General features: G+C 34.3%; 2 protein-coding genes across 4 annotated transcripts; one reads left to right on the forward strand and one right to left on the reverse strand.

Annotated features, from left to right (window-relative positions):
* Positions 1–270: 270 nt before the first annotated feature.
* LOC123717071 (protein PAT1 homolog 1) lies at positions 271–20,094 on the reverse strand. The gene is made up of 17 exons (XM_045672857.1): positions 19,968–20,094; positions 18,853–18,934; positions 18,462–18,557; positions 16,899–17,002; positions 15,419–15,520; positions 14,018–14,665; positions 13,227–13,495; positions 11,803–11,953; positions 10,352–10,442; positions 9,132–9,256; positions 8,356–8,472; positions 7,983–8,105; positions 7,409–7,561; positions 5,538–5,681; positions 4,763–4,905; positions 3,216–3,318; positions 271–2,981 (listed from the first exon to the last, which is right to left on the reverse strand). Exons 1-17 carry the CDS (start codon positions 20,004–20,006, stop codon positions 2,676–2,678), a joined length of 2,796 nt encoding a protein of 931 aa, XP_045528813.1. The 5' UTR covers positions 20,007–20,094; the 3' UTR covers positions 271–2,675.
* Positions 20,095–21,432: 1,338 nt separating this feature from the next.
* Positions 21,433–26,441, forward strand: LOC123717559 (juvenile hormone esterase-like). 3 transcript variants are annotated; one of them, XM_045673620.1, is made up of 4 exons: positions 21,433–21,773; positions 22,714–22,850; positions 23,099–24,378; positions 25,258–26,441. In XM_045673620.1, the coding sequence occupies exons 2-4, from the start codon at positions 22,719–22,721 to the stop codon at positions 25,418–25,420; spliced, it is 1,575 nt and encodes a 524-aa protein (XP_045529576.1). In that variant the 5' UTR covers positions 21,433–21,773; positions 22,714–22,718; the 3' UTR covers positions 25,421–26,441. The 3 variants fall into 3 exon arrangements, with proteins under 3 accessions (XP_045529576.1, XP_045529575.1, XP_045529577.1); XM_045673619.1 differs by lacking the exon at positions 21,433–21,773 and adding an exon at positions 21,780–21,882; XM_045673621.1 differs by lacking the exon at positions 21,433–21,773 and adding an exon at positions 22,294–22,641.
* Positions 26,442–27,595: the final 1,154 nt, after the last annotated feature.

Here is a 27,595-nt window from a genome sequence, read left to right on the forward strand (position 1 = left end):
TTGCAAACCATGATGGAAAAACTAGCGGCTAAACAACCTAGGCTGGTCAATCACTCCACGCCACTGCTACTTCACGACAACGCTAGACCACACACTGCACAACAGACGGCTACCAAATTAGAAGAGCTTCAATTGGAATGTCTAAGACATCCTCCGTACTCCCCGGACCTTGCTCACCAGGGTAGACGTCTGCCTACCCTCACTTAAACTTATTGCGTTACATTAAACCTTTCGTATTAGTTTTATATTTAAGGACAATAAAACACAATATACATAAACAAATTCTCCATTTTATTTTTACCGATAAAAAATAAACTAAAAACTACTAATATTTAGTAAAAAAAAACTATATAATCGGATCTCTCGTACACGAAACAAAAGTCGTTAAAAAAATAACAAACAAGCCAAAATAACTTACAACAATTGGCAGTTAACGCCGAGTTCCTACATTTAAATTACGGACAACCATTCGTTTTTTTATCCGTAATTTAAATTTAGAATTTTTCCCATTTCCTAATACAGCGAATTCCGTTTAGTAAATCCTAACAAAATCGTAATTTCAAAACGTGTATCGAGATATAATATGCTGCATCATACCATATACATTTTACTATATCTAAACCTAGAAACAAAGTCACATTAGTCGAAACAAATATATTAATGTGATTTTGAGATGGACTGACTTTTCCTACACGTTACAATAACATAAGGTATGACGCCGACTATAAAACTGTTTTTACTCTAATTAATAAATTAGTTTAGTGCAATTTTTCGGAGTTTGAATATATAACAATGTATGTAACGTCTACGCGAGTTCTATATTAAAAACACTACGTTATTTCTACTATCCGTAGTCGTTTATATATAGTTTAATAAAAAAATGTAATTTAACTTCATATAAATCTTTATATCTCATTTCTATAAATATATAATTTGTATAAAATATTCTATTAACCACACATATTTAGAATGATTAAGGCAGTGACTCTGACGTGTAATGTCATATGACATTGACACAGTCATCATAAGATATGGTAATTGCGTGATTTTTTATAATTTGTTTGACATCAAATTTTAGTTAAATAGAGAGCGTCAGACCATTTAATATTATACCATGCGCTTATATAACAAATTAAAATCTAAGAAATATCGATTCTGTAAAAAAAGCTATCGATCACAGTCTAGAAAAGCGAAAAGGTCAATCCACCGTTTTATTTAATTTTTTTGTTTCCATGAATTTTTTATGGACCGTAAACATATTATTGTTCCATGTTTCAAAAATTCAATGGATTTATTAAACTAATACAAAAGCGAATTTTTATATTTGTTTACTTCGTAACATAAGCTAACTAAATCTATGGGTAAAATTTATTTTCTTAATATTTACATAAATAAATGGATTAAAATAAATTATAAATCTATCGATAAAATCGACGGATTTATCGCCGCATCACTATTCGATGTTGTCAGTGATAGGCCCCAGTGATGTTCCATTATAAGACGTTTTGTGATTTGCGGATGCAATTTCTCATGATAAACTATCAACACCGTTAAAACTAAAATTGCCATTATTAAAAAAGCGTTTCGGTGTGACCACACTGAATAAAGTTTGGCCAAAAATATTTAAACCCGTTTATTTTCAACAATAAAATCCAGTGTGACCACACCTGTCATTCTTCCAAACTAATATGAGAACGACAATATATCGCTCCCTCTCTAAACCCTAATAAACGAGAGAGACGTCGGGCAACTGTGGAACCGAGCATATTTACAATTTCGCGTAATTTACAAGCAATAAAAATAATTTAAATCCAATATTTGTGCTAAAAGCTTGCCCAATTCCACTAATCTTAGTTCAGAATCCATTTAATCCACCACGATCAAAATAATATAAAAAAACTAATCCCAATTGTGAGCACTCTTCCGTCTCTATCAAATAAGATGTAATGAAAAGAGACAGAAAAGTTTAGTATAAACTGTGTACACTGTTTTTATACATATATAGACAGATCTGAAATAGTCTTGTCTCTTTCCATCAAAGCGTTAATATGATCACAGAAAGGGACTGCCAAAAATAATTAACTTTGAACCTGAAACTCTTCTTTATGAAATTAATGTTACTTTGAACACCCTGTTGACATTTGACATAATTAGATAAAATTTAAAAAAAAAACTAATCCCTTCAAATCGAGCAGTGGGATTTTGATGGATCAATTCGCTTAGACATTGACACGGGAATTTGTCATTCTCCAGAATGACATCTGTCATTATTGACAATTGACACGATTTGGGGTATTTTTTACCTTTGCGTGTTCCATTACACATTTTTGTGCCGCGGTTTATAATACATATGTTTTATAAAGTTTCTATAGGAGATTTTGTCAGCTATTTACGTATAAAATGTACGATTGTTATTCGAAAGTAGTCTCCATACGTGTTAACACAGCCTTTTGGGTACCGAATCGTGGACATAGCGTGGTGGATTTAGTATGCACGGTATAATGCTATCCCACTCACAACTATAGCAAATATAAGTGTTAGAGTGAGACAATACGATTTTGTCAAGCATTTTACAATTAATTTTTTCCAATTTCTTCCACACTTCATCGAAATTTGAACCTCAAACATTCAAAATGCAAATAGTACGAAAATACCGCCATTATATACGCCTACGCCTAGCACAAGAACCTTATTAAAAGCTCGGAAACGTCATTTTTCGTCAAATCCGCGAAATCGGACGCCCTTTTACCTCTTTGGAGTATCTCTATGGTACTTCTAGATTCCAGCTGCTTGATATGATGCAGTAGTTTTGCCTCTGACAGTGGCGAAACCGGTTTTGCCACATTCAAAGTTGTATTTTTGAGCGCTCTCGCGACAGTTTTGAGAAATTTGAACCACTGTCGTTCGCTGGATGTCGCTTCTGGCGTGTTCGAGAGGATCATTGCCTTTTCGGCCAATGCGCAAACGCAGCTCAGAGTTAACTGTAAAGAATTCCTTATTGTTTATTAATCGAAATATATTATAGAATACGTTATAAATATTAAACATTGTATTATTATTTTCTTTGAGTTAAGCAATTCAGAATATTTCAGAAAAAGAATTGATTCCAACACCTTTAGTAAATTCAAATTTATTTTACAATCCCCCCATATTTTCATTCGGGGGTTTGAACCCTTATGTATACCATTAAACCGATATTAGTACGTCAAACTTACAGGATTAGTAAGGGCATACGGGGTCCTTGCGGGATCCAGAGTTTCAGCTATAATCCCGCAACACTCCAACACTGCAATCCATGCTGAGCTGTTTTGTATGTACCTGAAATAATATTGAAGTGAAATTTCTTTAGACACGGTGGTAAAACGGAAACGTTACGAAAGTGTGCAGCGTTTTTGTCGAAGGAAAGGGAGAGAGCGATTGAGACCGATTGAGAGAGAGTGGGAAAGGGAGAGAGCGATTGAGACCGATTGAGAGAGAGTGGGAAGGGGAGAGAGCGATTGAGACCGATTGAGAGAGAGTGGGAAGGGGAGAGAGCGATTGAGACCGATTGAGAGAGAGTGAGAAACAGAGATCGAGAAAAATACACGCTATTGGTTGATGTATTCGTTTAGTAGGTACATATTAGAACTTTAGATGACCTTGTCGCATAACGTCTTGTGCAGTAAACTCTGATTTTTTTATATTTATATTATCATTAGCACGTAAACAGTGTGTTTAATTGTCAATATAGATATACAAATACAGGGAGTGATCATATACTGGTACATGATCATGTATTGGGGCTTTTACCTTAGTAATAATTAATTTACAAAGTTTCCACTATTGACATGTGTACTTTGTACGCACGCACTTTATTTTTTTTATTATTATTATATACATATATAGCCATTTGATCAAAAATAAATCGACTTGAATCGATGACGTTCCATCACTTGGCTATCCTGCTCATTTGAATTAAGTTTGATTTCCTGGTACTAACGCGGAAACTTTCCAAACATTTTCATTTTCCAACATGGCGTCGCGCATGATTTCCAATAACAGTAATACGTCACATATGTTAAATAAATACTTTTTATGTCAGATGTTTAATCTTTTTCACTTCTGTCACACGATCGCCACCAGCCAGTTTAGTTATTGTTGTAACAAATGCTACGGCTGAATATCATTGGTGTTTGCGTACCCCATTGATAAGACATGATAGGGTCTTACAGAAATCTGGGTTTCATATTACGAAAAGCTTGTCTTAATCTGGGTTTCATATTACTAATAGCTTGTCTTAATCTGGGTTTCATATTACGAATAGCTTGTCTTAATCTGGGCTTCATATTACTAATAGCTTGTCTTAATCTGGGTTTCATATTACGAATAGCTTGTCTTAATCTGGGTTTCATATTACGAATAGCTTGTCTTAATCTGGGTTTCATATTACGAATAGCTTGTCTTAATCCGGGTTTCATATTACGAATAGCTTGTCTTAATCTGGGTTTCATATTACGAATAGCTTGTCTTAATCTGGGTTTCAAATTAAATTAATCAATAATAAAACTTCCGGACGTCCACAGCTTAAAAAATCTAAAACATTCTCGAATCCACTTTAACACACAAAAGTCATCAAAATCAGTCCATCTATTTGGGAGTTTAATTACAAACACACGTACAGAAGATTTATATATTCAAATAAAATGCTCAGATTATAAATGTCGGATTTCTCATTATTAAACTGTACTAAAATCTTGAACAAATGCAATATTAAAATACTCACTTGCGATAATGATCCGCCAAATCAGCCACCCGGGAGTCGAACCTGCATCTCGTGGAGGGCAGAGCGCGTAAAATACGGCACCAGAAGAAGCGAAGTCGAGAATGTGTCGCCGGGACTCGGGTGATAAAACGCGTAACAAGAACCTGAGAAAGGAATTATTGAGAAACGGTCTGAAATTATCAAACACCTGGGATCCAATAATATGCAAATTAAAACTCCAAGAGAAACAATCCTCGAAAATAGGAGACAGTGAGTCATTTCTGCAAATACCCGGCATCTTTTAGTCGATACCAACTCCGGGGAAATAAATACAGATAACACAACTTTCTCTGCAGCTGTGATACTTATGACATTCAACACCTTTTGTCTTCAGTCACCGTGACCAGGCACGCTGTAAAGCACGCGAAACATCGGAAAAATTTAAAATCATGTAAAATAATACATAGCTTCAATCCGGTTAAAACGTGTTTTCTTAAGGAATTATAATTTTCGATTTTTTTTTATGTTTATTATCCTTCTGCGTCCGACACATAGACACACAGAGAAACGTCCAATGTTCACAGGGATACGAACCTACGACCTTAGTCGCAAACTCAAGCACTAGACTAACACTGTTGACTTTTAGAATAAATTCATATTAAAAAGTATTAACTACCTTCGTTTTTAATAAAGCAAGACTATAAATAGAAAGTCTTTACACATAATTTTTTAAATATAATACAGGTATAATGAAAAAAAGACCTCATCTAGCAGCAAGTTCTGATCAAAGACTCACCCGTCCCTTTCTCACAGTCAACATCTGAGACAACCTGTCTCCGTACAGTAGCCCGGTGAACATCTTGCTGAGTAATTCATCCCTGTCCTCATCCAACAGATTCTTTACGGGGACTGGCTTCTGATTCATCGCCAGATTCACTACCTATAAAATTTGAAGAAAAAAAAAATTAAATGGAATCCATAGAAATGGGTATTTTTTTAATTTTCATAATAAAAATTCATACCTATAGAAATTATAGTTAATATGAAGGATTTGTTTTTGTACGTTCCTAATACATACAAACTTTTGGACAGATTAACATTTAGAAAAACAGTTTTTGAACGGATTAATAATTATTATTATTAAAACTTATAATTATTTACATAATTCTAAATTTTAATTTTTTTCCGACGTTTCGCGTGCTTTCCGTGAACACGCACGCTGAAAAGCACGCGAAACGTCAGAAAAAATAAAAATAAAGTTTTACTAATAATACATAGCTTTAATCCGTTCAAAAAGTGTTTTTCTTAATGTGTAAAAGCTATTTTAACAAAAGACAATACTAGATTTCCATTTACAGATAAGAAATACAAATATCAGTTAGAAACATACATTTATATCAATAATAAAACAGCTTATAAAGCCAGGGTCAGAATATTCATGAATAAAAAGTAAACCTTAAATAATAATATAAAACATACAAATAAGAAGTAATAAATATATAAATCAGTGGCGCCACAACCTTTTTAGGTCTGGGCCTCAGATTCTGTATCTGTTTCATGATCAATTGTCGCTTTAATAGGCATGTAGGTGATTAATACACGCCTTAGACTTTTTGAGTCTAAGGCAAGCCGGTTTCCTCACGATGTTCTCCTTCACCGTTCGAGCGAATGTTAAATGCGCACATGCACAACCGGGAATCGAACCTACGACCTTAGAGTATTTCTTTTTTATTGATGTTCATATGTGTACATTGTGTTACCTATATGAATAAATGATTTTTGACTTTGACTTAGATCTCTAGATCAAAGTCGCACGCTGAAGCCACTAGACCAACACTGCTCTTGGCCAACCTTTCAACAAGCCACATTGTACACAATCAAACTTTTTGTATTGTTTATGGACATAATTGATCAGTCAAAGTCATACAAATTTGTATGGACATATATTATGTCGGAGAATGAATATTTTAAAATTCCCGCCACTCTGAAGTTAGTCGTAGAATGCGGTGTGGTAAGGTAAGGTAAGGTAAGGTAGACTGTCAACGTTGACAATTGACAATACCTAGTCTGTGTGATCTACCAAATGTCAGTGGCGCGACTGTTTCGTGGCATTAAGTGAATTCTTGAGTCACTTGAGTTTCGAACGTCGCCTGCGCCGGACGTGCGCACTGACTGTGTTATAATGTCGGACGACGGTACTAACACCAATTTTGCAATTATTAATCGCGTTGAATCTGCGACATATATATATGTATTATATTAATGTAACGAAATAACAACTCCCCTCTCCTATTAATATTAGCATCTTTGTGTTTTTTAGAAATCACGTTTTGTTATAAATATTATTTAGTGTATAAAATAACACTACCGGTGTGATTTAGGGTATTGGGCAACTGACGTACGTAATCCCGTACGTCTAAAACGTATAGGGGTTTTGACCAACGGTAGTTTTAGTTCAAGCCAATCTCGTTTCTAAATCTCATCTTAAGAGTCGAGACTAACAAATCTAGAACGTTAATCACACTAAACTTTTGTCTCAAGAGCTGTCAAAACATTTTGACTGCAAGAGGTACGACGTATTTGACGTGCTCAAAACGGGACAAAACTTTCGAAAGTTAGACTTAGCTAAGTTGCTACAAATTGATTTAGTTATAATTATTATTATACCTGTCTCTTATCCACACAGTCACTCTTAGGACTGTCCTGTTTAGGCCTTCGTTGCACCGACTCTATATTCTTTAAGAATACATTCGATTCATCCTCCTGCACTTCGGCCTCTTTCTGCGCTGCTTCTAGTTGCTTCTGCTTCTCTTCTCTTTCCTGAAGATTTAATGTAAAACATAGTCTAGTATTGAATATAAGAAATTATTAATCTCCAATAATCTGGCTCGAAGGACCACAAACATTTTTGGTTAACTCATATCGCGCCAGGATGATTAGATTTTTACCCGTTTGTCTGCTGAAGAAAAGTCTATATACGGTAAACCTTCTATAACGCTTTTTCGTATAACACGATTACCGTCCGATTACATGGCGATTTCTCATTATATTTGTGTAGTGTGAAATTTATGATTTATTAAATCCATAATTAGTTTCAATTGTGTCGTTATACATATCTACCTATTACTACATTACTAATAAATTCGTGCCCTAGTTTTTGAATTGTTAAAAAAAACGATTATTCTATAACGCGGTCAGGCCATACCGCGTTATAACGGTATCGCTGTATTTTTTAACTAACCTTCAATATGAGGGCATTCGATATCGCCAACGGATCATTGAGTTCCTCCAGCCTCAACAAAATAAGGTAAAGAGCTTCGATGTCCAATAGAAGTTGTTTCGTTCTTTTCATCTCACGAGGTATCTGCAAGACAGTTTTGAAATATTAAAAAAATTGAGATTCTGATAACGGGAAGGTACCAAAGGTACCATATTATATTAGTACAACATAATATTTAGGACAATTTTATTTTTTAATATAGAAAACTGTCAACGCCTGATGTTAAGTGATACCAGTATAACAATAATAATGAACTAATGCTTGTCTGTTAAAATAAATTATCATTATTAAAACACAATTCCTAGGAAGCAAATATACTTGTTGGCAACACTACCTCAGATGGATGAGTGGAGCTAGCAACACTGGGTGCTCGTGACAATCGTGATCCAGCTGGTTCTGAACCCACTACCTCCACGTCGATGATCTTACGGGGGGCTGTTACACTGCCGCACTGAAAAATACAAGATATAAAGGAAATTTAATAATGTTATTTATATTATTGTATAGGACATGGGGATAATATTTTCATTATAAACAAACATTTGAAATAGAAAAAACTCGAAAAATCTGTATGGAACCAAAAGTGTTCCTATTTTTAATATTAAGTTTCTTCACTTCCAAGTTTTTTTACAGTACGCAGCACAAAAAACCAAAAATACTTCAAACATTTTAATCAGCTACAAAAAATGCGTTATCAGATTAACCTGTATGTGTACGTAGCCACGCAAAGGATACGTATTAAACGTTAAAAATCTGGGTAAAATTGTTGACAGGGAATCGTTTTTTCTTAACAGTGTGCTCCTTCATTACCGTTGCCGAAAAACGTAGTTTAGTAGTAATGAAGTCGTCGACATTAATATTTTGTTAATTTAGATTTTACAATAAAAACTACGCGGTTTACTAATTTTTTGTTCTGACAGCAGTTGCCTGGAAGATATAGCTCGAAAGCGATACCAACAATACCTTTCTTTTAAATTTTACTATCTTTCTGTATACTTGCAACAAACTATTAATAAATAAAAATTAATATAAGTATGTTTTTTCCCTGTGATTAGAACGTAAGACCTCGTACCTAGTCTCTTTTTGATGTGAGTCACATATATAAAATACCTGTAATTTCCCCAATGAGTTCTCAAACTGCAGCGGCACATATGTCCTTGTCTGGTCTTCACTTGTCGAGTTGTGTCTGTGCGAGTTGTGTCTCTCTCTGTGTCTATGTGTGTCTTCTTGTTTACCTACACATAAATATAAGTATTATTATCCTCCTCATCAAGGCATACTCCGTAACCAGCACTCTCGACTTATGTAGTCCATAATGTTGGGAAAAAATGCGGGTAAACACAAAATATCTTGACTACAGAACATCCGAGCTGGAGTTAGTGTAACAATTGTTTTAGATTGGCAATGGACCAGAGATTTGGAAGATGGATTGCCGATCTTCAGTAATTGGAGGCAACAGAATTGTTTTACACTTACATTATCGTAATAACAAATATATATATATATATATATATATATATATATATTGTTATTATATATCTAAATGTGCTTGGAAGCAACCATAATACTAAGAAGGTCATAGCCAGAATTAGATTTAAACAAAATTATATATATAAACATTAGACGAAAAATTACTGATTAACTAAATCATGGGAGTTACACCCCGAGAGCAGAGCCAGACGCAGGCACTCTCTTCTACATTCGTTTCATAGCGATTAACTAAATCATGGGAGTTACACCCCGAGAGCAGAGCCAGACGCAGGCACTCTCTTCTACATTCGTTTCATAGCGATTAACTAAATCATGGGAGTTACACCCCGAGAGCAGAGCCAGACGCAGGCACTCTCTTCTACATTCGTTTCATAGCGATTAACTAAATCATGGGAGTTACACCCCGAGAGCAGAGCCAGACGCAGGCACTCTTTGACTGTTAAATTGTATTCATTCTGTACATAGCAATTAGCACGTCATTACTTCGCTCATAGTCTATTGTAACACGCGAATGGTAAATATAGAGTAAATCAATAAATCTCTATTATTTGAAGCATCCCGTTGACCCAGGAACCGTACATTTTGGTCCTTCGAGCCATCCAGAATCGTACACTATTTGTGAATTAACCAAGTCAAGATCAGAATAGACCCAAAGTCAGCCATTTATTTATTTATATTCTGCCATATAACATTTACTAATTAATATTTATTAAGTTGTCATATATTTTAGGAAAGATAGCTTGTAATATACTTTACATAAATAACATATGATGTGATGAACTTAAATAACTAAATAAAAAATATATAAGAAATGAGTCTTAAGGAAAATATTTCAATACCTCCACTATAGAAGGGATGGTTCTGTTGGTTTGCCTTGTGCGCTTCCTTGATACCGGCTTTCTCTTTGTTTGCTTGTCTCTCTAAGAACACCTACAAATTAAAAAAAAAAACTCTCAATGATAAAACTCAGCTACAGGTATCAACTAAACCCTCTCTGTGGTAAATGTGGTAACCCACATCTCTACGCAACGCAAACGGGTCAAATACCACTTTCTTAAACAACACTAAGTCACTGCTGACATTAATAATAATGGCGCTACAACCTTTTTGAGGTCTGGGCCTCAGATTTCTGTATCTGTTCCGTGATAATTTTTAATAGGCATGTAGGTGATCAACCTTCTGTACCTAACTCACACCGTCGATTTTGGGTCTAATGGTTTGGTCAAACAGCGGATGGGGCGGGACGGCAAAGCGACGTGAGCAATTGTAATGTACTAACTAATATAGGACATGTCACACAGAGCCGTCGCGTAAGGGCCTCATAGCCTAGCGGTCTTTGTATGTGACTGCTGTGGGGTACTGGGTTCGATTCCCGGTTCGAGTGCAATTTTTAATTTAATTTAAATTTGTTCTCAGCCTTTGGTAGGGTTGTACGGTACCGGGCAAATGCTTAAACCGTATATGGAGCGCACAGTCGAATTTCTATAGTATGCGGTGGGAATCGAACTATAGAAAAGGACACTGTGTAGGTTTAGAATGTAGCAATACGTTTTAGGCCGTTTCAAAATCCTTATTCTTGGGTAGAATACCTGGCGAAACCCGAGGGCCCATCTTAAGGGCGTGTGAAGGGCTGAGGTGTTTTTAATGGGTAACTCTTATTAGCAGACGGATTTGATTGTAGACCCAGCCCCACAGGCCCCACGTCAAGCTCGACATCCTTGACGCGGGCCTGCGCATGCGCATTTTCACCTCATACAAAGAAAAAGCCGTCGCGTCGCCATCGCGCCCAATGATAATACAAGAAAAGTAAGGCGCTACACGTTGTGTTCTATGGATATTCGTTTTAGTTGTCAAACAGACAGCGGGCCGCCAGCTTTGTATCCGACTACAAAATTGTACATGGAGATAGATGAAAAACTAATCGAAAATTGAGGCCACATATTTTTTGTATTATTATTACTTCCTAATACAAAAATTCGAGCTAGAAACCAGCGATTTTGGAATGAATAGGAAGGGAGCTCAAAAACTTTGTCTCAAAATACTCGAAAAATCACACCGAGTGCGACGCTTGCAGGATCATCACGTCCCCAGTGTGACATGCACGCCGTCCCGCCTCACCCGCTGTCTGACCAAACCTTAGGCAAGCCGGTTTCCTCACACATGTGCACATAGAAAGTTCATTGGTACACAGCCGAGCATCGAACTTACTTAGAGAGCAATTAAGCCAACTCTATTACTAACAACAACCAAACCTCCAAGTTAATTTTCATCTATATAAAAATAAACATACCGTATAATAAAAGTCGTGTATATAGGGTGTTCCCGTATTCAGTTGCAACATCTGTATATTAATGAGCCATTGTTTCTCGCGTTGCGTCATCAAGCCCGCGTATTCGTCGACGTCGCTTGACGTACTACCGTCTTCGCTGGTGGAGTCTTGACTGAAATTAATATAAATCCATAAGAGAAGAGAAACCCAGATACTGCATTAGCCATTGACCGCCTACTTGTACATCTGTATAACATCTTGTCTTTAAGAGTAAATGTTTAAAGATTATGCAATGTTTGGGCCATGATACATATGGGGTAATTATTATATATAATCGTAATGGTTTTAGCACTAGTGAAACAAGAACTTGAAACATATAGTACATATAATGGAAAAGGTAACAAATCGTCCACCAAAATAGCGTCGTTAACTTTGACTGTTTAATTGGCTTCAACATTAAATATATAAAAGTATATTTTTGAAAAAAAAAAGTTGGGACGTACTGGGAAAAAAAGGCCAATGGAATGGCAAGCACGAGATGAAAAAAAGAAAAGAGGAAGAGATAGGGAGAGGATATAAAAAGAATAGGAGACACAACTTGGACATGAACAGCTAACAATAGAAAATAATGGGAGCAGCCGGTAGAGGGACATGACACATTGATCACCAAAACTGGCTCATCCAATATATTATATTAAGTTAGGTTACATCACTAAAACAAATGTTTATATATATTATACTAGGTGTCAGCAATAGAGCCTTAATAATAAAATATGTTTGTATTAAAGAAACTTTTTTACCGGATTGAAGCTATGTATTATTATAAACTTATAATTGTTTTACATAATTTTAAATTTCTCTACAGCTGTGATACTTTTTGACATTCAACACCTTTTGTCTTCAGTCACCGTGACCATGCACGCTATAAAGCACGCGAAACGTAGAGATTTTTTTAAATTATGTAAAATAAATATAAGTTTATAATAATACATAGTTTCAATCCGGTAAAAAAGTGTTTTCTTTAAATGTGTAAAAGTTATGTTAACAAAAGACAATACTATGACAATACATTTAATTTGAGCCTTAAATACCCAATTAACTTCGACTGAATTTCCCCAAACTATAATTCCATATCTAAGTATAGATGAAACATATGCATGATTAGCAGCCAATACCGTATCATGGTTAACTATTTTCCTTAGTCATTTTAAAACAGAAACTAAACTGTCTATTTTGATCTGTAACTTTCTAATGTGCTTTCCAACTACAAAATTTAAGTTATACCTAAAAATAAACAGGTTGTTAACAGCAATGTTCACCAGCTTCAAACAAACTGCTCGATTAACATATATCTGAACATATACTTAAATTGTGTATAAGCTGTTTGTTGTATATAATTTAGGACTAATAAATAAATAGGACGTCCGCAGACCAATTTAGCTTACCTAAGGTTATATCCACCATTCCGCTGCCCCAACATCGGGTGGATTATATTGTTAAAATTCCTTCCCAGCATTGGATGATGGCTCGCATTGTGAAAACTGTTATACATCAACATCGGATGTGTATTTTGAATCATTTCAACCAAATTCTGCGATGTCAGCTTTTGGGAATTATTGTAAACTTGACTTTTAATTTTTGGTTCCGGTCGCTTCTTCGGTGATTGGGTTTGGTTTTGTTTAGCTTTTATCTGTTCGGGTTTTGGTGGTGGGGCCTGTAAAATTAGTAAAATCAAAGTTAAAACAGCGTTATGAAATCTGGAATTTAATCTTTATGACTTAAGTAATTCGGTTTTCTTTTACATCTGCCAAGTCGATTCCGATTTGATGAAAGTTTTAGTAGCTTGCCTATATGAAAATGTATTTATTATCACTGACCATATGTCAACTTCATGACAAATCTTCAACTTGTTACTCTAGTACCTCATCTAATAATAAATAGACTTTTATAGAATGGAGAATAGGTCGTAGGTTCGATCCCCGGCGATGCGCATTTAACATTCGCTCGAACGGTGAAGGAAAACATCGTGAGGAAACCTTGCCATAGACCCAAAAAAACAGCCGACAGCGTGCGTCAGGCACAGAAGGCTGATCACCTACTTGCCTATTAGATCATGGAACAGATACAGAAATCTGAGGCCCAGACCTAAAAAGGTTGTAGCGCCATTGATTTTTTTATAACAATCACATAGAGCACTCGTCATAGCATATTCTTTACATAGTTAAAAATAACTCACCCGAAAATTCTGATTGAATGTATTAGCATTCGAGTTAAAATTCTGCCTCGGCATGCCCATGCCGGGTGGAGGTCCCATCATTCTAGGGTTTCCCATATTGTGAAAATTTCCACCAAAATTCCCATTCGGCATCATGTGATTGGCATTTTGACCCATTTGATGGGAGTTCGGCCCCATCTGATTCATATTTTGATTAGAATTTTGACTCATAGGTACATTTTGTATTTGATTCAAATTTTGATTTTGTCCTATGTGATTCATTTGTCCCATTTGATTAAAACTTTGAGGCATCTGATTTTGATTTAAATTCTGAAATTGGTTCAAATGCATTTGGCCCATTTGGTTGGCATTCCCACCCATTTGATTGACGTTTTGGCCCATCTGGTTCATATTTTGTGGCATTTGGTTAATGAGACCGTGTCCCACATTTTGAAATTGATTGTTTTGCAGAAATTGGTTCAATTTGCTCTGCCCCATATTCATATTTTGTGGTAAATGGTTCATCAGCTGGTTGTTCGGTAGATTTTGACCCATAGCTTTGTTCATTTGGTTCAGATTATGACCAATTGGTTGTTGAGGCGCGAAAGGTAACGAAACCGGCGCTTGTAGACCTGGTGGTCTTTGTAAAATAACCGGTGGAAACCTTGGCTGGAATTAGAGAATAAATAAATTAATTGTGAATCCATATGATGTACAGAATCATTCAAGTAATGCCCAAAATAACTTATGTTTCTTTATATCTTTACTAGCTGACCCGGCAAACGTCGTTCTGCCATGTATATTATTTATAGACAACACTATTTTAGTTGAATAAAAATAACTTATACTATAATAAAAAATAAGGGCTGATCGTAGAGGAGTGACAATTAAGGGTTGTACGTATTTTTGTATCATAAAAAATTTTGGGGTGGCCATCCTTTTATAACTTAGGGGTTTAAAAGATAGATAGTAGCCGATTCTCAGACTTACTGAATATGCATAAAAAAATGATAAGAATCGGTCAAGCCGTTTCGGAGTAGTATGGGAACGAACATTATGACACGAAAATTTTATATTTATAGAGATTTGACAATGAATTGTTTATATCCCTGATTTCATGAAAATACTATATTATACACTTACTGAAATTAAGTTACTATAGTAAAAGAAAATGTTTTAACATTTCCCAAATTTTTATAGGGCATAGTAATGCATCCTTGAATATATAATTTTTTATATAGTACTTCGTTTTTGTAAGTAATTAAATAAAATACTATATAAGGATAATGTATGTATTTCTGTAATAATTAATAAATAAATGTAAATTGTTGTGGGCCCAATTTGACTTTTTTCATTGTTTGGCATAATAGTTACAAATATTTTAATGAAATAAATCCATACAAGACAGATTTGGTGACTCACCTGAAAGTAATTTTGGTTGTAATTTTGAGGCGGCTGGTTTTGTCGCAATTGCCTTTCCAGTTCCTCCACTGTACAAACATTCTTAAGAGGTGGAGCCGCAGCCTGAAAGAATTATATATTGCTTTAAACCTCTTGAATAAACTAAAGTTATTAGTAAATTCATTCCACTCGTCGGGTTGTCTGTCTCCCTAAAATATGGCGAGGGGCCGATGGCTGGCCATGCGTCATACTCGTGAACGGGTGCTACTTGTGGTGACTGGTCGAACTTGAATTCCTGTATGTGTATGATGTTAGTTATTTCGACTATGTATTTGCGTGTTATTCCCACGAGAATATAAGTGCGTGCTCCTATTTCACTCCTGCTGATAGAGGATCTTTGAAAATGTGAGACAAATCTTTGTTTTTAATTAATTCTATAATTATTATATTATTAATGTTTTTTTATAATTATTTATCATGTGGAACAGGTGTAATTGTTGCAGCTGCTTACAAAAGTTGTGCAAAACAGAAAAACTTAGCGATTAAAAAGTGTGGCGGAGAGTTGATTGCCAGTTCTTCTCTTCCGTTCTACGCCCTTGATTTGAGAACTGGCAGTAAATGTAAAATTAGAAGCATTTAATGTATATTTATTTTCTTGACGTTCATATGTGTACATTGTGTTATCTATATGAATAAATTAATTTTGATTTTGACTTTAAAATGAACTAAAGTTATTCCAAGTTTTACAGTTATATATATATATATATATAAGTTGAAAATGAGTATTTAGTTCTTTACATAAAATGAGCCTGAGGCGAAAGTCAATGTTTTTTGGAAGGATGCATCCGATACTACTACATTTAATTGCTGATACAACCATACTTATCAAATTTCACCCTTTAAAAATGCGCATCTTTTTTTTATCTAATTTTGCAAACGAGGCCTATGCCTCTCTCATCCGCTTTGACCCTGCGTATTCCAGTTCTCTAGACACTTTAATACCAAATTAAATAACATTCAGAATTTTTTTATTTATTAAAGTCATATCAATGCATCCATAGATTTTTAAGTACTCAGAACATTTTTTTTATATATATAGTTCTTGCTTATAACGAAATAATGTATTTTGCACCAAAATTAAAAGTGTTTTTGGGTATGTGTCATTGTAAATTTGACAATACTTTGTGATGTTTCATATTAGTAATATTTTTACAAGTTATATCTACTGTTATACTTGCGGTTTATTTTATTATTTTAATGTATATAGTATGTCAGTAAGTAAATTCTTCCTATTTTAGTTACATTTTCGGGTCAACCATTGTCTCTATACAAATGTTACTCCAATGATATCAGACGTGTTAAATTTGATTGAGTTACGCCTACGTTTTTGTTATATGTTTTATAGATTTAAATTTGATAAATATTTATTTATTTTATTTTATTAACATTTGTTGCAACCAATCTATTTCATTAAAAAAATATCTGACATAAGTTTACTTACCACAGGTGGTGTAGGAAAGAAGTCATGTCTCCACACACTGGAGCCAAGAGATGTTCTTGGCTGAACATCACTATCATCCAGCACTAGCTGAGATAATGATGCTTCTGTAAAGAAAAAAAGTAATATTTTTAGAATACCAAAGTACTATTATAAATAATATGAACCTATGACATTCAGGTTATTTTGCCTCAGAGGCTGTTAGAGAACTTGCCTTGATCAGAAAGGCCAATAAATGCAGGTGGGAATTTCTTTTTCCAAAACAAATGTTAATCCGAAGCATTAGTTTTGTTTAAATAATAACATAAAGAACATTATATAAAATCATTATATCTTATTCACAATGTTGTATCTTGCATTGGCAACTCTCTGATATTAAAGCAGTCAACTCTTGGTTCATTTATTGACATTGAAGGCGCTTTTGCCAAATTTCACAAGCATAACCAGACCAACAATGTCTTAAAACAACGAGCTATACTGTTCACTGTGAATACCACTAGACAAGGTATCGTCATCAGAGGTTGGCCACAAGGTGGTGTCCTTTCGCCGCTATTGTGGAATCTAGTAGTTAACGAGCTCATTACCAAACTCAACACTAGCATTTTCTACACAGTAGGCTATGCAGAGGACATATCTATCCTAGTATCGGGGAACTTTGAAAGCACCTTATGTGATCGCATGAGAAGGGCTTTCAGACTGATTGAAAGATGGTTAATGAGCACAAGCTATCTGTTAACCCATCAAAAATATAACTAGTCTTATTGACTAACCAAATAGTCTTTGCACCGTACAGACTACATTCTCTCTTCAACACTTAACTAAAACTCACGGAATAAATCAAGTTCTTAGGTGTATTTTAGACAGTAAAACATTTTTTGGAACAAATACCTAGAAAATAAACTAAACAAAGCTACGATCGCCTTTTATCAATGCAAAAAGATGCGCAGGAGTTAAACGGGGTTTATCGCCTATGATAACTTTATGGCATTGCACTGCCGTAATCAGGCCAATGCTAGCTTATGAGGCCCTGGTTTGGTGGCTGAGAACAGAACTCCAAACGGCTGCATGAAAACAACGCCAACTGCAGCAATGGAGTTAGCCCTGCAAGTTGTACCCCTAGACTTACACATACAGCAGGTGGTAGCACTTGCTGCCATCTGGCTTATGGTACTGAATCTATGGTAAAAATCACTACAGCACGGAGACAGCGATTCTCATGCCTCTTGCTAACTCGCAATTGACAAAGCGACTTTTAAACCTACACAGAACTAATTTTAAAAGGTTGATAGTAACAATTACAGGCCATTGTCTGCTTAATAAGGCGCGACAGACAGCTCCATGTACAGAGGTATTTCAGCGCAGACGAATCAGTTACCCACGTAGTCCTGGCATGCGAGGCTGTGGATAAACAACGTGCAGAAATCCTCGTAACAGGTTGCTGCCTGAAACCTGCGAGGCGTCAGTACTTTTGGAAGGAGTAAGGCTGGCTTAGTCAGCCAAGACTATGCACCTATTGAGGGTCTAAGTGAAACAGAGTCCACAAAGCAATAACCAATCATATCTTACCGAGTCTTGAATCAGCCTCGTCCATAGCATTTTGACGCCTACTGCTCTCAACCTGGTTTGCGTGTTGCTCATGTTCCACCTCCCAATCGAGATCATCTGAAAATTAATTTCTTAATAAATCACCCAATTAAAAAAAACTTTACAAACCAGCTGAATGATTAGTGTCAAATGATTTGACTCAACACAATGAATCCCCGTATGAATATTAACTGAAATGTCTCATGAAAAATCTCACACTATAGCCGCCACATTATAGTACTTTACTTACAAATCCATGGTTATTTATTTTATATTAAGATAACTAACGAAGGAATAAAATACTGTGAGGAAAATGAGAGAAATATTATCACCAATTGTTAAATAACAAATAATATTTTAATATACTATTTACCATCATGTCCAAAGGTCTCATTGTTAAGAGCATCATACTCCTCCTCTGAAGGTTCAGCACCGCAGTCATCGTCATTTAAGTTCTAGAAAAGTTTTATATGAGAATACTTTAATAGTTCTATTGTGTGTTAAATATTGGTTCTGTGTGGTCTTTACTAATAAATCTATAAATATTTATTTCTAATGCCTTATCCATGCAATACATAATTCTAGGAATTCTACTAGAATTAGATTATATAAAAAACTCCCTGTTTCAATATCACCCTTATCCTTACAAGAAGAATAAATATAATAATTTTTAAATTCTTTTCACATTTAGCATTGATTATGCTTTTGAAAGGATGAAATTCAGAGTCAAGATTTCATACTCAGTATTCCCTATTTAGTGCTAAGTATTATGAAGCCTCGACTTCAATTAGTTTGACAAACTCTAAATCAAATATATTTAAAGAATCAGGGTGGTTTTATATTGAAAACCCAAAGTAATCATAAACAGTCTTGTAATAATGATCTGGATCTATTTCATTTTCAATAGAAATAAATAAAATATTAATCTTGTATAAAAGGGGATAAAATATCATTTAACCATTTATTCTTATACACAAGTTTTTCGAGCATATATGTGCTCCATAACTTAAGTTAAAAATTACTCATTATGCAAAGACCAGAAATCCCTGACATTATTGCAATGCTATAAGTACTAAGTATCCAGGTTATAGAAAAAGACTAAGTTTTGAAACAGGAAACATTAAACAATTACTCAGAAACCTTGTTTTATAAATAACACTGATGATATAGCGATCAAAACAAGCATTTGTATCGGAAAACAACGAATACATAAGTGCTACATACCATATAGACAACTGATTTCAACACTTTCTTAGTCAATTTTTATAACAATTTTGGGATGCCATGTACACTTCACATAGTTCACAATACTATTTATCAGATGTTAATAGGAAAAACAAATAGATACATAGGAAAGGGGATATAAAAAAACAAATTGTTGCAAAGTAAGTGTTACTGGCACGCTGGCACCTAAACTTTATCTACGATATACTGGATGTTATATATCAAATTAAACGTCTTAATACACGTAAAAGTATAATAACTTACCGATAACGAATTATCGAACCCGAAAAAAGAATCTGCCATTGGATTTTTTCATGTATCATGGGCAAGAATGACATGACTTGTCACGCTATTGTGTCGCAACTCGCAACAGCTATGGCGCCATGTCGATGTTACGTCCGGAAACGGCATATAAAATAGATAATACTTGAATCATGAATAAAATTTAATGGACGCTGCCGCTTTGATAATAATAATTATTTGATATGTAAGAATGACTTTTCACATATAAAATTAAATGCCAGTTTACGGATTAATGAAATAAGCATGAGGTAGTGAAGTATTTCTCTTAATTTCCAGCTGTTTATAATGGTTTGACCTACCGAAGTTCAGTTCAGTTCAGTTCGGTAAGTGTAGTTTCTGAACGCCGAACTTTTTTTTTTATAAGTAAGGAATCTTTCTCTTTGCTTTTGGCCTTTACAGCTCAGCTCGGCCTGAATTTGCGTTTTATCCCGTGGCTAGTGCATCCCGGGCATCTACTGTGAGACTCGAAACTAGGCTTGGGACGTCGCGGAGTGGCCAATCGCCTGAAGGGCAGGACGGAAGCTCACTGCGAAGTACGCAGTAAAGGTCCTCGCCTTCCTAAGTGAAGGCATATATTTTTTTATTATTATTGGCCGCGCGGGCAGCTTTTATTTTGTCAATAGCTACGGTAATTGGATCATCCGGATCCGTTAATGTGTGTCTTGGTCTCCGACGGACCTTTTTTGGCGGGAAGGTGCAATAATTGATGCTTTGACGCACCAGCGGATTGGGATGATGTTTAGCCTTGTCGAAGTAGCGTGTGAACGCCAACTTCATTCATTGGGCTATGATAGGGAGCCTAGGTCGTGGTGGTGATCGACGTTTCTCACGTAGAAGGGAGCACATTCATGAGAATCGCGACTGAAACACCTGTAGCCGGTGGATATGGGAGGGGGCACAATGTGCAAGACTACACTAGCGTATGTCATGCACGGTTGAACTTGGAACTTTCCTTATAGTCATATTATAAGCACTCAACGCAGAACAAACAGTGTATAATATAAATTTAGGAACATATATTACTATATTGGTAAATAAATATAAATGTTATCTATGAATGTGAAATCAGAAAGTACCGAAATATTTTTAAACTGAATTGCATTGTTTAGTCGCACGGTAATATATTGTATCGTCACGAAAAAGTAAATTATAACTTATTTTGCAATGTGTGTGTATGAATTTGTTTAGGATTGGTGCCATTTGTCAATTATGTATAATAGTGAAAACTTGCACGTAAAATGGCGAGACTTACCTACCTAATATAGAAACTTTGGGTCATCTATATTATCTATACAAATACAAACTTAAAACTAATTAATTTAACCGATTTTATATATTAATAGGCATAACAATAGATACTAAACTACAGTGGGGCCTACACATAGAGACTCTTTTGAATAGACTGGGCTCTGCAGCATGTGTAATAAAGAAAATCCGACTGCTGACAGCTTCCTGATAAGGACATGGCTAAAATTGTGTATCATTGCTACTTTCGAAGCGTTATGTCGTACGGTATTCTACTGTGGGGTGCTGCTGCAGAGGTTAAATCCATATTAGTGTTGCAGAAGCTTATTACACAAATATGTTGTATTGACCATACCTAACCTACCTAAATAGTAATAACAATAATAATTAAACATAAATTAATAGATATTAAAACACATTTAAATCGTTGTGTTTTACAATGGAAAATCACCACAGACTGTCGATTAGGATGCGACAGTCGAAAGCGAGTAGTTGACACTTGGCAGCGCACAATTTAAATATGTTAGTACTATTTTCCCTAGTAAAATGTTAATCGTTTAACCTAATAGTTAAGAATGAATAGTAATAAGTAAAACTACATATCCCTATACATTAAGTTTAAGGTAATTTGGTATGTATCGATTTTATATTAAATAAAGTTTGTTATAATGTATTATTAAGAATTTATAATAGAGTTTTAACTTTAGTAATATGGTTAATAAAAACAAACAGTACGTATTTAATGAAAATAAATTATAGTTTTATAGCTGTATTAATTGTATAACAATTTAAAAATAATCGAAAGGCGTATTTCTAACGAATTCAGATATATTATTTATTGAGTAGAGTAAGTTAAATTTCAATAATTATTTTATGTTTAGTCACAAGGTCAAAAGTCGTAATATATTTCCTCATATAGTCCATTAATAGTTATATCCTTAAACTTATTGTTAAGAGTAAGCATATTTTCTTTGTAATATTTAAATTAATTGAAATAACCTATTCCATAATTTTGTAGTTGTATATCAGTATCTATTTTTTCTACTAGATATTACTATTATAGTGACTACAATGGTTAAAAGTTACTAGTATAATACATTATATTACAAAATTAAAATCATCCATAGATCATTTATACATTCACAGAGTGAAGCAGCGGCTCTAGCTTTAAATTTTTTTATGTTGGCCAAAATAGAATAATTGATATACACAAAAACACGCAACTACTTTAATGCTTTCCTATACAGCCATTGCAGAAGGCAGTTTTTTTACAAATTACTGTCTTAATTAAATATATAATTATAATATTGAACTTTAAATATTTTATGATAGTGCTGGTGATTTAAATCACACATCTTTGCCATGTGTTAATATTAAAGGAAGTTTCTTGGTAAATAAACTAATTTCTCATTTGCAAGTTCAATGTGGTCTTAAATAGGTAATCTCAAATCCTTTTTTTCAGCTGAAATGCATTGTCAAGTTACAGTTGCTGAAGGGTCGTTGAAAGGTAAAGTTTGCAATACTCCCTGTGGTAAAAAGTATTACAGCTTTGAAGGCATTCCCTACGCAAAACCACCTCTTGGACCACTTAGATTCAAGGTGAGTTACAAGGTAACTTTAGAGTTACACGTTATAAGAAATAATTTATTAAAAATACTAATTAAGATGTTTTCCACCTTCTTCGAATTTTGTAAAATATAATTTAATTGAAAATGTTGTGTGTACAATAAACATTGTTGCTATTACTGTTTCTTTGCTTATGTATCAATAATTACCGACCTTGTTTATAAATTACCTCAGTTGTTTTTTATGTAAATAATATTTCATGTTGCAACTATTATTTTTAGGCTCCAGAAAAGAGTGAAGATTGGTATGGAGTTCTTGATGCAACAAAACCAGGAAACAAATGTGTACAAGTGAACCTAATTGATGGCTCAATTGAAGGATCAGAAGACTGCTTATATCTAAACATCTACACTCCATGTTTGCCATGTGAAAAAATACAAAAGCTCCCAGTTCTGTTCTTTATACATGGTGGCAGGTTTTTAATGGGCTATGGTGATTATCACCGACCAGATTATTTGATACGACAAAACATTATCTTAGTTACAATTAATTATAGGCTATCTATTTTTGGGTTTCTTTGCCTTCACACACCAGAAGTTCCGGGAAATGCAGCACTTAAAGATACTTCTATGGCATTAAAATGGGTACAAAGTAACATAGAACATTTTAACGGTGATATAAATAATATTGTAGCATTTGGAGAAAGTGCTGGAGCGGCTATTGCAATGTCCTTCCTAAGCTCAAAAATGATTGATGGTATTTCAAAGATAATTGCGCAATCTGGTACAGCTCTATCTGATTTGTTTATGGTAGATGATGACCCAGTCGAAAGGGCTAAAGCAATTGGCACAAGTTTGAGTCACAAAGTAAGAAATACAGCGGAACTATATGATTTACTTATAAATGCTTCTGCAGAGGACTTGATCCGGGCATATATGTCACAGGAATTAGGTAGAGATATTACTACCATACATGCGTACCTTCTACCCGTAGTGGAAAAACAATTCGAGAATACCAAACGGTATTTTGACGAATATCCTCTTCAGTCGATAAGAAATAATCGATCTAAAAATATACCCTGCATCTTTAGTATGGCGTCCCATGAAGCTGCATTATTTTTGAACCGTGACGATTCTGGTAATATTATTTTCGTCAATAATTTACGAAAATTTATACCAAACTACGCATTTGTCGACCGTGAATCGAAACAAGCGTACAATATAGAGAGGGTATTGAAAAAATTGTATTTTCAAAACAAAGAAATTGGTCCTTCGACGCTTCCGGAATATCTGAAATTTATGTCCGACGCGTACTTCGCTCGCGACTTCGTTTATACAGCTGAAATTTTATCATCAAAATGCAGTTTTTATATATGCAGATTCGACTATCTGGGAAGTATGAATACGCGGATCATGAAAAAGCTCGGTGTTGAAGGTACAACACATGGTGATCTAATACAATATGTTTTTTATAAGGAGAAAAAAGCGAAATCATGTAACGATAGTGATAGAGCGATTATAGATATGTTGTGTGAGACGTGGTGTAATTTCGCGAAGACTGGGTATGTATAATTCTTACATAAAAAAAGTATTTACTAGTAATTGACTGTTTGTATATATTTTTAAGTGTTATGTATTATGGAATAACACAATCAAGCCGTAATGGCGCTGCAAATTCGATTTTTATTCACTTGTTCTGACTTCTGAGACTGAGGGTAGGCACTAAAAATGCAGAAAATCGCGTGCTTGAAACGGTTAGATTTTGAGACAACTAGATATGATATTATAAAAATTCACTTCTACCCTAATGTATTTGTTGCAACTGTTATTAAACCGTGATCAATACAATGACAAATATTACGAAATAGATATCATTAATCAGCAATAAAATTACTGTAAAAGAATTATCGTGCCAACCTTAAAATGTTATCATTCTTTGACCTTGTGTAAAAGTACAATTTACATGAGGGTACAGCGATGACTATGCCCATATAAAATAAAACGTGCAAATCTAGTTTTATTACGAATTTAATGTTTAAAGAACTTTATTTCTCATCATAAAAAAATTATTATTTTACGTGATATATACGAACGAGATACATATCGCCATCAGCATTAATCTACTAGGCTTATTCTGACATGTATCTTTAATGCCATTTTGAATTGGTTAAACGCGCTAATATAACGAACTTTAGACTTCTTCAAGCTTCGGCAAGATAGTTTGCTCTCTTGACGTCGTCAACGTCGCTAAGATACAGGTGCTATATACATATAGTTGTTTTATTCATTATTTATATACCTTATTGCAGAGTCAACTTCTAAGTTTTGGTAATAACATATGAATATTTTAGGCATCATTTCGTATTCGCTTCAATGTTGAACCTGATTCTTTTGATCTGTTTTATAACCTACTTTCTGTTTACCTATATTCTGTTTTGCAGAAAACCATCGTGGAAACATCAAAACACCGAGTGGTTACCATATAAGAAGAGCCAAAAATTATGCCTTAATATAGCTGAAAATAATATTCAATGCATACCGTTACCAGAGTTCAGTAGGAATAAGGTTTGGATAGATCTAGTATGCCAAAGGTCTAAATTATAATTAATGTTAGACGCAGTATTTTCTTCCTTAAATTAGCATGATGTAACTTAACTAGGGAGCTGGCGAGCAAAATGTTTGTATGATTTGTGTAGCAGAATTTTTTAAGGCATATTAATAACCACCTCTGCCACCATGGTAGCGCTGCGTTGTCAATTGACACCCCTTTAAAATTATAAAACAGGTATACCATATCATTTGCTGATTTTCTTCGTTATCTTTTGTTAGAGATTTACTCCCCTGTAGCTTAAAAACGCAACGTACGACCTTAATTCATTAAAAAAAAAACTATCGTACTGCTCAGAACTTTCATTCCTATTAATATAAAATGCGAGCCAATGATATATGTAAATGCTTGCCAGCACCTTAGAAAATACTTTCTTATCTAGCGGCTTAGGACTTGTCGACTTAATAAAGTGCTACTGTGACTTAACTATCAGGGGTATGTCTAATAATCGTAAGTAAAATGTAACGAAATGATCAATTTTTAAGTTTTATATTAATGGTTTTACTGCATTTATAACGCACATTTTTTTTTTCTATTGGAACACTTAGAGTATTATAAACGTTTGTTTCTACTTGCAAGAACTTAAAAGTATTGTGATTGTTTAGTTTTAACACCTGAAATGATATGTCAAATGTCAAAGTCAAGCTGGTGAATTTGACATGACTATCTGTGGCTTTATAATCTTAATAATTTGTAACTTAGCCTAGTCTTAATTGATTCACTTTTTGAAATATCGAATGGCGTTGCTCGACTGTCATTGGTCAAACAAAACGAGCTACTTGAATGGTGGAACAAACAAACGTAACACGCCATTAGTTTCTTTCGTTTTAAGACAGTACACGAAATGAATTCCGTTATTATATATTCCTTCCAAGGGTTTCGCCACCCGTTTGTCAAGAGAGGGCAGGGTCTAATAGATGTTGATACAGAGAATGGGAAACCCGTCAATATGGTCTGACTTTACAGTAAAAAACATATTAACATAGTAACTAATAAGATATATAATTATATAAAAAAAAATCTTACTTTTTATATTTAATGTATCATCTTTTTAGTTTAGTTTGTTTTTTTTTGTTTCCTGTTTAGTTTTGTCTTAATAACTGTGTATAACATGTATTTTTGCACTTCTTGCCTATCTTATGTAATTTAATACTTTTTTTCTCTTTACTCACAGTGGTTGCCTGGAAGAGATCGCTCGAAAGCGATAAGGCCGCCAGTTGCCCTCCTTTTGATTTAATTATGTTCAATTTTTTCTATTGTAATGTAACGAAGCGTTAATAACTAATTAAAAACGTCGATAAATTAATTACGAAAAAAACGCATGGCGATGCCTTTGTTTCTTATCATATATCTTTAGTGATAATTATATGCGTTAGTAATATGACTATACATTTTTTATTAATTTGTATTCTTTGAGGTTTTACACGGGTTTGAAATATATGCATTGTTATTGTTACATATTGAAGTTTTATGGAATTATATTTATATAGGATGAGGTGTTTGGAATTTTTACGTTTTTTATTTAATTGTTCGCCCATACTGAGGCCTAGCCGTACCAGTAGTATAGAATACTATAATTATAAAGAATTGTCGAGACCACAAAGAGTATGCCGTTGTTACAAAATATCACACGCTTTAAGATAAATATAGTGTCAAGTAGGTATTCCTAATTATATGAAAATGGAGAATGTTACAGCAGTCATCATTTGATATTCCTAACCTTTTTTTTATATCAATCTTCATCTGTATATACTTGTGATGAATTACCTTTTAGTAAAGATGACATATCTAAAAAAATCAAGGACTTGATACTAATAAAGAAGCTGGACCAGACTCGATCCCTCCTATCTTTGTCAAGCGATGTAAATTTGTGTTATCTTTACCCCTAATTTTTATCTATAATTTAGAAAATGCGCTTTGTAGGCGGTATATTTACAGTAAGATTCGAGGCAGCATCAGGTATGACAAAACGATGTAGAAACGTATCTCTATATTTGTTTATTGAGGGCCAAAAATATGTTCTTGTCATAATCTTCCTTGTAGTTCGTATTCCAGGATGGCATAAATCGTGTTGAATGCAGCAAGAATAAGTGGCGACTTCTAACTCAGTTTTCAGTGATTTATATTTTTTCTTGCTAATGTGTAGATATTTACTTAACAAGTGCTGGTTT

Source organism: Pieris brassicae, chromosome 12 (assembly GCF_905147105.1).
Source record: "Pieris brassicae chromosome 12, ilPieBrab1.1, whole genome shotgun sequence".
Classification (NCBI taxonomy): Eukaryota; Metazoa; Arthropoda; class Insecta; order Lepidoptera; family Pieridae; genus Pieris; species Pieris brassicae.

Bases quoted from the DNA above. Each gene is read 5' to 3' on its own strand.
- LOC123717071 (XM_045672857.1), bottom strand. From the start codon at position 20,006: ATGGCAGATTCTTTTTTCGGGTTCGATAATTCGTTATCG. The intron at 8,106-8,355 runs GTAGTGTTGCCA...ACTGTCTTGCAG, and splicing joins GCTCCACTCATCCATCTGAG to ATACCTCGTGAGATGAAAAG. The intron at 2,982-3,215 runs GTAAGTTTGACG...AATTCTTTACAG, and splicing joins CGTATGCCCTTACTAATCCT to TTAACTCTGAGCTGCGTTTG.
- LOC123717559 (XM_045673620.1), top strand. From the start codon at position 22,719: ATGCATTGTCAAGTTACAGTTGCTGAAGGGTCGTTGAAAGGTAAAGTT. The intron at 22,851-23,098 runs GTGAGTTACAAG...TATTATTTTTAG, and splicing joins TTGGACCACTTAGATTCAAG to GCTCCAGAAAAGAGTGAAGA. The intron at 24,379-25,257 runs GTATGTATAATT...TCTGTTTTGCAG, and splicing joins TGTAATTTCGCGAAGACTGG to AAAACCATCGTGGAAACATC.